A 12,324-nucleotide genomic window follows, 5' to 3' on the forward strand; every position below is an offset into this window, starting at 1 on the left:
GCCGATCACCTCCATGCATTGAGCTACTGACGGGTGTTGAATGGAATGAAGGACACGGCATGCATTTTGAAGCTTTGTTAACCTGTCTTCTGTCAGGTAAATCTTCATTTCTACAGAATCTATAAGAGTCCCCAAGAAGGGAACTCTTGTGAGTGGAAAGAGAGAACTCTTCTTTTCGTTCACCTTCCATCCATGCGACCTTAGAAATGCCAGTACTAACTCTGTATGAGACTTGGCAGTTTGAAAGCTTGAAGCTTGTATCAGAATGTCGTCTAGGTACGGAGCTACCGCAATTCCTCGCGGTCTTAGTACCGCCAGAAGAGCACCCAGAACCTTTGTGAAGATTCTCGGAGCCGTAGCCAATCCGAATGGAAGAGCTACAAACTGGTAATGCCTGTCTAGAAAGGCAAACCTTAGATACCGGTAATGATCTTTGTGAATCGGTATGTGAAGGTAAGCATCCTTTAAATCCACTGTGGTCATGTACTGACCCTTTTGGATCATGGGTAAAATTGTCCGAATAGTTTCCATTTTGAACGATGGAACTCTTAGGAATTTGTTTAGGATCTTTAAATCCAAGATTGGCCTGAAAGTTCCCTCTTTTTTGGGAACCACAAACAGATTTGAGTAAAACCCTTGTCCTTGTTCCGACCGCGGAACCGGATGGATCACTCCCATTAATAAAAGATCTTGTACGCAGCGTAGAAACGCCTCTTTCTTTATTTGGTTTGTTGACAACCTTGACAGATGAAATCTCCCTCTTGGGGGAGAGAATTTGAAGTCTAGAAGGTATCCCTGAGATATGATCTCTAACGCCCAGGGATCCTGGACATCTCTTGCCCAAGCCTGGGCGAAGAGAGAAAGTCTGCCCCCCACTAGATCCGTTCCCGGATCGGGGGCCCTCGATTCATGCTGTCTTAGGGGCAGCAGCAGGTTTCCTGGCCTGCTTGCCCTTGTTACAGGACTGGTTAGGTCTCCAGCCTTGTCTGTAGCGAGCAACAGCTCCTTCCTGTTTTGGGTGCAGAGGAAGTTGATGCTGCTCCTGCTTTGAAATTACGAAAGGAACGAAAATTAGACTGTCTAGCCTTAGGTTTGGCTCTGTCTTGAGGCAGGGCATGACCTTTACCTCCTGTAATGTCAGCGATAATTTCTTTCAACCCGGGCCCGAATAAGGTCTGCCCTTTGAAAGGTATATTAAGCAATTTAGATTTAGAAGTAACGTCAGCTGACCAGGATTTTAGCCACAGTGCTCTGCGTGCCTGAATGGCGAATCCGGAATTCTTAGCCGTAAGTTTAGTTAAATGTACTACGGCATCTGAAATAAATGAGTTAGCTAACTTAAGGGCTTTAAGCTTGTGTGTAATCTCATCTAATGGAGCTGATTCAAGTGTCTCTTCCAGAGACTCAAACCAAAATGCTGCTGCAGCCGTGACAGGCGCAATGCATGCAAGAGGTTGCAATATAAAACCTTGTTGAACAAACATTTTCTTAAGGTAACCCTCTAACTTTTTATCCATTGGATCTGAAAAGGCACAGCTATCCTCCACCGGGATAGTGGTACGCTTAGCTAAAGTAGAAACTGCTCCCTCCACCTTAGGGACCGTTTGCCATAAGTCCCGTGTGGTGGCGTCTATTGGAAACATCTTTCTAAATATCGGAGGGGGTGAGAACGGCACACCGGGTCTATCCCACTCCTTAGTAACAATTTCAGTAAGTCTCTTAGGTATAGGAAAAACGTCAGTACTCGCCGGTACCGCAAAATATTTATCCAACCTACACATTTTCTCTGGTATTGCAACTGTGTTACAATCATTCAGAGCCGAGCTTAAATTTAAAATTTGAAATATCTGAATCCAGTTTGTTTGGATCAGAACCGTCACCCGCAGAATGAAGCTCTCCGTCCTCATGTTCTGCAAATTGTGACGCAGTGTCTGACATGGCCCTAATATTATCAGCGCACTCTGTTCTCACCCCAGAGTGATCACGCTTACCTCTTAGTTCTGGTAATTTAGCCAAAACTTCAGTCATAACAGTAGCCATATCCTGTAATGTGATTTGTAATGGCCGCCCAGATGTACTCGGCGCTACAATATCACGCACCTCCCGAGCGGGAGATGCAGGTACTGACACGTGAGGCGAGTTAGTCGGCATAACTCTCCCCTCGTTGTTTGGTGAAATATGTTCAATTTGTACAGATTGACTTTTATTTAAAGTAGCATCAATACAGTTAGTACATAAATTTCTATTGGGCTCCACTTTGGCTTTAGCACATATAGCACAGATATCTTCCTCTGAATCAGACATGTTTAACACACTAGCAAATAAACTAGCAACTTGGAAATACTTTTCAAGTAATTTACTATAATATGAAAACGTACTGTGCCTATAAGAAGCACAGAAAAAGTTATGACAGTTGAAAATTAATAAACTGAAAAGTTATAGCATCAAATCTTTGTAAAAAACACAATTTTAGCAAAGGATTGCTCTCCATTAGCAAAGGATAACTAACCCTGATAGCAGAAAAAAAAATAAAAATAAAAAAATACAGAAATAAACGTTTTTTTATCACAGTCAACTACAATCTCACAGCTCTGCTGTGAGTGATTACCTCCCTCAAAACAAGTTTTGAAGACCCCTGAGTTCTGTAGAGATGAACCGGATCATGCAGGGAAGACAATAAACTTCTGACTGAATTTTTTGATGTCTCCCCCTCACACATAACAGTGAGAGAGATCAGTAAACTGTCATAAATTAAATAAAACGACTGCCAAGTGGAAAAAAATAGTGCCCAAAACATTTTTTCACCCAGTACCTCAGAAAATTAAACGATTTTACATGCCAGCAAAAAACGTTTAACATTAATAAATTGAGTGTTATTAAAAAGCCTGTTGCTAGTCCCTGCAAATTAGGCTAAAGTTTTATGCATACAGTATAATTCCAGTGAAGTGCCATTCCCCAGAATACTGAAGTGTAAAATATACATACATGACAGCCTGATACCAGTTGCTGCTACTGCATTTAAGGCCGAGTTTACATTATATCGGTATGGCAGAATTTTCTCATCAATTCCATTGTCAGAAAATAATAAGCTGCTACATACCTCTTTGCAGATTAATCTGCCCGCTGTCCCCTGATCTGAAGTTTACCTCTCCTCAGATGGCCGAGAAACAGCAATATGATCTTAACTACTCCGGCTAAAATCATAGAAAAACTCAGGTAGATTCTTCTTCAAATTCTACCAGAGAAGGAATAACACACTCCGGTGCTATTATAAAATAACAAACTTTTGATTGAAGGTATGAAACTAAGTATAATCACCACAGTCCTCTCACACATCCTATCTATTTGTTGGGTGCAAGAGAATGACTGGTAATGGCAGTTAGCGGAGGAGCTATATAGCAGCTCTGCTGGGTGAACCCTCTTGCACTTCCTGTTGGGGAGGAGTTAATATCCCATAAGTAATGGATGATCCGTGGACTGGATACACTTAACAAGAGAAAACAAAGATTATGTCATGTTCGGCTTTGTCATATGTACAAGAGTTCCAGTTTCTAAACCTACTTTGATTGTAATACTATATCTCTCTATATTGTAATAAACTGTGCATTGAGTTGCAATAAGAGTGCCTCCTGTACTCACAATAAAAAGCCAAAAACAAAATATTCAAAATATGAAGCCTTAAACCTAGCCGTGAAGTATCACTGAACATACCTGTGGTAACTGGAATCTCAAACTTGGCTGAATCTGGAGGAGGTAGATTAAAAAACTCCATTGAGGACGAGGCTGATGTTTGTCCTGTGAAGCTACTTGAGCCCTAGAAGCATAAGAAAGAATGTGTCATACAAAGAAGCCGCTCGGAATAATGGTAACAACATGAGGTGAATGAAATGTATCTAGAATATGAGTCCTGCAGCAGACAAGCTAAACTGCACAGTGTCACATCCAGAACGTGCTGAACTTCAATTATCTTTCCATGACTACAGCAGATACAGAATTAGTGCTTAAAAAGTCGACAAATCTGTTTAAAATTTAGGAGCCTGTAAGAATATTTAGGAGCCAGACAGTGGAATTTGTATATAGATACATAAAGAATAAGCCAAAGAATTAGGAGCCAGGGGTAAAATTCTAGGAGCCAGTGGATCCATGGCTCCTGGGTTTGTCGAGCCCTGGTTAAAGTAAATGTAAACTTTAATGAATTAAAGCCCAGTATCAAAAAAACATAATTTATGTAAGAACTTACCTGATAAATTCATTTCTTTCATATTAACAAGAGTCCATGAGCTAGTGACGTATGGGATATACATTCCTACCAGGAGGGGCAAAGTTTCCCAAACCTTAAAATGCCTATAAATACACCCCTCACCACACCCACAAATCAGTTTAACGAATAGCCAAGAAGTGGGGTGATAAGAAAAAAGTGCGAAGCATATAAAATAAGGAATTGGAATAATTGTGCTTTATACAAAAAATCATAACCACCACAAAAAAGGGTGGGCCTCATGGACTCTTGTTAATATGAAAGAAATGAATTTATCAGGTAAGTTCTTACATAAATTATGTTTTCTTTCATGTAATTAACAAGAGTCCATGAGCTAGTGACGTATGGGATAATGAATACCCAAGATGTGGATCTTTCCACACAAGAGTCACTAGAGAGGGAGGGATAAAATAAAGACAGCCAATTCCTGCTGAAAATAATCCACACCCAAAATAAAGTTTAATGAAAAACATAAGCAGAAGATTCAAACCGAAACCACTGCCTGAAGTACCTTTCTACCAAAAACTGCTTCAGAAGAAGAGAATACATCAAAATGGTAGAATTTAGTAAAAGTATGCAAAGAGGACCAAGTCGCTGCTTTGCAAATCTGATCAACTGAAGCTTCATTCCTAAACGCCCAGGAAGTAGAAACTGACCTAGTAGAATGAGCTGTAATCCTCTGAGGCGGAGTCTTACCCGAATTAACATAGGCAAGATGAATTAAAGATTTCAACCAGGATGCCAAAGAAATGGCAGAAGCTTTCTGGCCTTTTCTAGAACCAGAAAAGATGACAAATAGACTAGAAGTCTTTCGGAAAGATTTAGTAGCTTCAACATAATATTTCAAAGCTCTAACAACATCCAAAGAATGTAACGATTTCTCCTTAGAATTCTTAGGATTAGGACATAATGAAGGAACCACGATTTCTCTACTAATGTTGTTGGAATTCACAACCTTAGGTAAAAATTCAAAAGAAGTTCGCAACACCGCCTTATCCTGATGAAAAATCAGAAAAGGATACTCACAAGAAAGAGCAGATAATTCAGAAACTCTTCTGGCAGAAGAGATGGCCAAAAGGAACAAAACTTTCCAAGAAAGCAATTTAATGTCCAATGAATGCATAGGTTCAAACGGAGGAGCTTGAAGAGCTCCCAGAACCAAATTCAAACTCCATGGAGGAGAAATTGACTTAATGACAGGTTTTATACGAACCAAAGCTTGTACAAAACAATGAATATCAGGAAGAATAGCAATCTTTCTGTGAAATGGAACAGAAAGAGCAGAGATTTGTCCTTTCAAGGAACTTGCGGACAAACCCTTATCTAAACCATCCTGAAGAAATTGTAATATTCTCGGAATTCTAAAAGAATACCAAGAAAAATGATGAGTAAGACACCAAGAAATATAAGTCTTCCAGACTCTATAATATATCTCTCTAGATACAGATTTACGAGCCTGTAACATAGTATCAATCACAGAGTCAGAGAAACCTCTTTGACTAAGAATCAAGCGTTCAATCTCCATACCTTTAAGTTTAAGTATTTCAGATCCGGATGGAAAAAAGGACCTTGCGACAGAAGGTCTGGTCTTAACGGAAGAGTCCATGGTTGGCAAGATGCCATCCGGACAAGATCCGCATACCAAAACCTGTGAGGCCATGCCGGAGCTATTAGCAGAACAAACGAGCATTCCCTCAGAATCTTGGAGATTACTCTTGGAAGAAGAACTAGAGGCGGAAAGATATAGGCAGGATGATACTTCCAAGGAAGTGATAATGCATCCACTGCCTCCGCCTGAGGATCCCGGGATCTGGACAGATACCTGGGAAGTTTCTTGTTTAGATGAGAGGCCATCAGATCTATCTCTGGAAGCCCCCACATTTGAACAATCTGAAGAAATACCTCTGGGTGAAGAGACCATTCGCCCGGATGCAACGTTTGGCGACTGAGATAATCCGCTTCCCAATTGTCTACACCTGGGATATGAACCGCAGAGATTAGACAGGAGCTGGATTCCGCCCAAACCAAAATTCGAGATACTTCTTTCATAGCCAGAGGACTGTGAGTCCCTCCTTGATGATTGATGTATGCCACAGTTGTGACATTGTCTGTCTGAAAACAAATGAACGATTCTCTCTTCAGAAGAGGCCAAAACTGAAGAGCTCTGAAAATTGCACGGAGTTCCAAAATATTGATCGGTAATCTCACCTCCTGAGATTCCCAAACTCCCTGTGCCGTCAGAGATCCCCACACAGCTCCCCAACCTGTGAGACTTGCATCTGTTGAAATTACAGTCCAGGTCGGAAGAACAAAAGAAGCCCCCTGAATTAAACGATGGTGATCTGTCCACCACGTTAGAGAGTGTCGAACAATCGGTTTTAAAGATATTAATTGAGATATCTTCGTGTAATCCCTGCACCATTGGTTCAGCATACAGAGCTGAAGAGGTCGCATGTGAAAACGAGCAAAGGGGATCGCGTCCGATGCAGCAGTCATAAGACCTAGAATTTCCATGCATAAGGCTACCGAAGGGAATGATTGTGACTGAAGGTTTCGACAAGCTGTAATCAATTTTAGACGTCTCTTGTCTGTTAAAGACAGAGTCATGGACACTGAATCTATCTGGAAACCCAGAAAGGTTACCCTTGTTTGAGGAATCAAAAAACTTTTTGGTAAATTGATCCTCCAACCATGATCTTGAAGAAACAACACAAGTCGATTCGTATGAGACTCTGCTAAATGTAAAGACTGAGCAAGTACCAAGATATCGTCCAAATAAGGAAATACCACAATACCCTGTTCTCTGATTACAGACAGAAGGGCACCGAGAATCTTTGTGAAAATTCTTGGAGCTGTAGCAAGGCCAAACGGTAGAGCCACAAATTGGTAATGCTTGTCTAGAAAAGAGAATCTCAGGAACTGAAAATGATCTGGATGAATCGGAATATGCAGATATGCATCCTGTAAATCTATTGTGGACATATAATTCCCTTGCTGAACAAAAGGCAATATAGTCCTTACAGTTACCATCTTGAACGTTGGTATCCTTACATAACGATTCAATAATTTTAGATCCAGAACTGGTCTGAAGGAATTCTCCTTCTTTGGTACAATGAAGAGATTTGAATAAAACCCCATCCCCTGTTCCGGAACTGGAACTGGCATAATTACTCCAGCCAACTCTAGATCTGAAACACAATTCAGAAATGCTTGAGCTTTCACTGGATTTACTGGGACACGGGAAAGAAAAAATCTCTTTGCAGGAGGTCTCATCTTGAAACCAATTCTGTACCCTTCTGAAACAATGCTCTGAATCCAAAGATTGTGAACAGAACTGATCCAAATTTCTTTGAAAAAACGTAACCTGCCACCTACCAGCTGAACTGGAATGAGGGCCGTACCTTCATGTGAACTTAGAAGCAGGCTTTGCCTTTCTAGCAGGCTTGGATTTATTCCAGACTGGAGATGGTTTCCAAACTGAAACTGCTCCTGAGGACGAAGGATCAGGCTTTTGTTCTTTGTTGAAACGAAAGGAACGAAAACGATTGTTAGCCCTGTTTTTACCTTTAGATTTTTTATCCTGTGGTAAAAAAGTTCCTTTCCCACCAGTAACAGTTGAAATAATAGAATCCAACTGAGAACCAAATAATTTGTTTCCCTGGAAAGAAATGGAAAGTAGAGTTGATTTAGAAGCCATATCAGCATTCCAAGTCTTAAGCCATAAAGCTCTTCTGGCTAAGATAGCTAGAGACATAAACCTAACATCAACTCTAATAATATCAAAAATGGCATCACAGATAAAATTATTAGCATGCTGAAGAAGAATAATAATATCATGAGAATCACGATTTGCTACTTGTTGCGCTAGGGTTTCCAACCAAAAAGTTGAAGCTGCAGCAACATCAGCCAATGATATAGCAGGTCTAAGAATATTACCTGAACACAGATAAGCTTTTCTTAGAAAGGATTCAATTTTTCTATCTAAAGGATCCTTAAACGAGGTACCATCTGACGTAGGAATGGTAGTACGTTTAGCAAGGGTAGAAATAGCCCCATCAACTTTAGGGATTTTGTCCCAAAATTCTAACCTGTCAGGCGGAACAGGATATAATTGCTTAAAACGTTTAGAAGGAGTAAATGAATTACCCAATTTATCCCATTCTTTGGAAATCACTGCAGAAAAAGCATTAGGAACAGGAAAAACTTCTGGAATAACCGCAGGAGCTTTAAAAACCTTATCCAAACGTATAGAATTAGTATCAAGAGGACTAGAATCCTCTATTTCTAAAGCAATTAGTACTTCTTTAAGTAAAGAGCGAATAAATTCCATCTTAAATAAATATGAAGATTTATCAGCATCAATCTCTGAGATAGAATCCTCTGAACCAGAAGAGTCCAAAGAATCAGAATGATGGTGTTCATTTAAAAATTCATCTGTAGAGAGAGAAGATTTAAAAGACTTTTTTACGTTTACTAGAAGGAGAAATAACAGACAAAGCCTTCTTTATGGATTCAGAAACAAAATCTCTTATGTTATCAGGAACATTCTGCACCTTAGATGTTGAGGGAACTGCAACAGGCAATGGTACATTACTAAAGGAAATATTATCTGCTTTAACAAGTTTGTCATGACAATTATTACAAACAACAGCTGGAGGAATAGCTACCAAAAATTTACAGCAGATACACTTAGCTTTGGTAGATCCAGCAGGCAGTGATTTTCCTGTAGTATCTTCTGGCTCAGATGCAACGTGAGACATCTTGCAATATGTAAGAGAAAAAACAACATATAAAGCAAAATAGATCAAATTCCTTATAAGACAGTTTCAGGAATGGGAAAGAATGCCAAATATCAAGCTTCTAGCAACCAGAAGCAAATGAAAAATGAGACTGAAATAATGTGGAGACAAAAGCGACGCCCATATTTTTTAGCGCCAAATAAGACGCCCACATTATTTGGCGCCTAAATGCTTTTGGCGCCAAAAATGACGCCACATCCGGAACGCCGACATTTTTGGCGCAAAATAACGTCAAAAAAATGACGTAACTTCCGGCGACACGTATGACGCCGGAAACGGAAAAGAATTTTTGCGCCAAAAAAGTCTGCGCCAAGAATGACGCAATAAAATGAAGCATTTTCAGCCCCCGCGAGCCTAACAGCCCACAGGGAAAAAAGTCAAATTTTTGAGGTAAGAAAAATATGATAATTCAATGCATAATCCCAAATATGAAACTGACTGTCTGAAAATAAGGAAAGTTGAACATTCTGAGTCAAGGCAAATAAATGTTTGAATACATATATTTAGAACTTTATAAATAAAGTGCCCAACCATAGCTTAGAGTGTCACAGAAAATAAGACTTACTTACCCCAGGACACTCATCTACATGTTTGTAGAAAGCCAAACCAGTACTGAAACGAGAATCAGTAGAGGTAATGGTAAATATAAGAGCATATCGTCGATCTGAAAAGGGAGGTAAGAGATGAATCTCTACGACCGATAACAGAGAACCTTATGAAATAGACCCCGTAGAAGGAGATCACTGCATTCAATAGGCAATACTCTCTTCACATCCGTCTGACATTCACTGCACGCTGAGAGGAAAACCGGGCTCCAACTTGCTGCGGAGCGCATATCAACGTAGAATCTAGCACAAACTTACTTCACCACCTCCCTTGGAGGCAAAGTTTGTAAAACTGATTTGTGGGTGTGGTGAGGGGTGTATTTATAGGCATTTTAAGGTTTGGGAAACTTTGCCCCTCCTGGTAGGAATGTATATCCCATACGTCACTAGCTCATGGACTCTTGTTAATTACATGAAAGAAATAATCTTAAAAACAGGGGCACTTTAATTTATTGAAGTTTACAAAGACGCTTATTTCTTAAAATACCTTTGGGTTATGGTTAACAGACCGCCGTTCCTCCGCCTGCATCTACTGCTTTCCTTAGCAGATTGATGAAGAATTCAGAGGTAGCAAGATTTGTCATCCATAGGTGAAATACAGCAAGAGATGCGGGCAGAGTATCGGTGTTATATTTACCATAACGCAATGGTAAGTATTTTGAAAAATAAGCCACTATGTAAACTTTGTTTTTAAGATTATTTTGATACTGGGCTTTAATTTGTTAAACTTTACAATCACTTAAAAATGAAAAGACTGCGCACATTCTGTAAGTTGGGTTCATGTATATTAACACTGTATAATTTACTACTGAGGTATGAAAGAGAAGTGCACAGCCAATGAATCAGCATAATATGCTAAATACTTTTAGATTCGCGCTTCCCAGTTGGGCTTCCTGAATTTGCTACCACTTTTTGAATCTATAAGAACTGGTTGGGATAATCATCAACAATTGTTCAGGAAATGCACAGATCCACTGTAGCTGACAACTGGGCTAATTTACTTATTTTAAGAATAAACACTTTAACATTAGCCAAAATACAGCAAGTTTAGACATTCAGTTAATATACAATGTGAGCACTGAATATCCTTTAAAGGGACAGAATGGTCAAAAAAGAAATGTGCATGGGTGCATTACAACTTCACTTCCATTAGCAAAAAAGCCTCTAGTAAAAGTTATTTCTGTTTTTTAGCGGCATACGCACATATCCTGTAAGAGCCCGTACACCACAGCTTCTTAGAGAGTCAGTATGACACAGATTAACACAGGAACAATACACTTCACCCCAGCTCTCAGCTTGAATACTGGTAGCATTTGTGCTAATGGAAGTATAAATGTTTCTATTCAAAATTAAAATACAACCATGTAGATTTCACTTGTGACCTTTATATCTCTTTAAAACAGTAACACACTGAGCTAGCAATGGATTTTTACATATCATCTGATTAGAACAATTTATAGTATAGTGTGCTAGATTTAATTATTATTAACTTTGTGTTTAACTCATTTGGGGAAGGGTAACGTAGTTATAGACCAGCAACTGTGCCATTAAGAGTTCTACACATTAGAGCATTTTCGTATAGTCATTTGATGACCATATAAGAGACAGATTGACAGTGCTATAATACGATTTTAGCTGCCATATAAAAACTCCCTATGACAGAATTCACTATACTGAGGTGCAAACACGAGGCCACATATTTCAGTTGAACAAAATGATTAGCCTGACCCTGACACTGCGGCTTTATGATGTTTATATTAAATGTAACGTAAAGCAGAACACGGACACGCTGACAGAAACACTAAAAGCAAAGTCTGTTTGCCTGACAATAGTATGCTCGGTCTCGCACTCCCTACGTTTCACACATCTGCACAAGGTATATTTGCAGAAACAAGAGAAACAATGTTAAGTTTGACCAAATGTTCGATTTGCCATCAGATCAGTGTGAAGTGAGCAGTCTTAAAGCAGATAGAAACATGCCAAGAATCTGTCGGCTTTGTGCCAATATTCTCATATTGCCGCAGCTCTTGCTCCTCTGCTTCCTGTGAATCCTGGGTGCAGGGTACCTGGCTGGACACTGACTGGATGCTTGGAACCAGATCCTCGGCCTCTGAAGGGCTGCTCTTGCTATGCCGACTCTCGCCCAGAGCACTGGAGATCTGCAAAACAAGAGTAAGCAGGCTGGGCGGGTGGAATATTTTGCAGCAGTGACGTCCAGAATAAAGACTTCTATACCAGTAATGCGCTAATATAAAATTATTTTATTAGATGAAAAATATAAACCAATAAGAAAAGTGAAGATGGTGAAATGTCAAGACATTTACTACATAACGAGTAAGAGTTTATTAAAATAGCAGACTATTAAAGACATCTAGCATAACAGAGTACTTTATAGTGTACGTGATAACAGCTTGTTGTTCCTACATGGTACGCTAAGCTCATACTAATAAAACTGACATGGGAATTATCCATAATGCAGAGTAACTTATCTTGCAGATGTGTATCACAAACACAGCAGACACAGTAATATCTGTTTGCACAAAGGCTGCTCTCAGCTGCTAGGACCGGAAACAGCTCAGGACTGCTGACCCTGACGTCATGGATGTCACACAGCGATTACCATAAGGTGTAGCACTAAAGGTGCAGATCACATTCATTACTT

The 12,324-nt window shown here is 39.7% G+C and overlaps 1 protein-coding gene across 3 annotated transcripts in view; it reads right to left on the bottom strand.

Annotated features, from left to right (window-relative positions):
- LOC128639791 (protein transport protein Sec31B) overlaps window positions 1-12,324 on the bottom strand; it is a 146,507-nt gene that overhangs the window by 85,387 nt on the left and 48,796 nt on the right. For all 3 annotated transcript variants that reach the window (XM_053691947.1, XM_053691945.1, XM_053691946.1), the window contains exons 13-14: window positions 11,729-11,821; window positions 3,712-3,814 (exon numbers count right to left, since the gene is read on the bottom strand). In XM_053691947.1, the coding sequence (XP_053547922.1) occupies window positions 3,712-3,814; window positions 11,729-11,821 (196 nt within the window). The remainder of the gene's footprint in view (window positions 1-3,711; window positions 3,815-11,728; window positions 11,822-12,324) is intronic.

Source organism: Bombina bombina, chromosome 9, assembly GCF_027579735.1.
Source record: "Bombina bombina isolate aBomBom1 chromosome 9, aBomBom1.pri, whole genome shotgun sequence".
Classification (NCBI taxonomy): domain Eukaryota; kingdom Metazoa; phylum Chordata; class Amphibia; order Anura; family Bombinatoridae; genus Bombina; species Bombina bombina.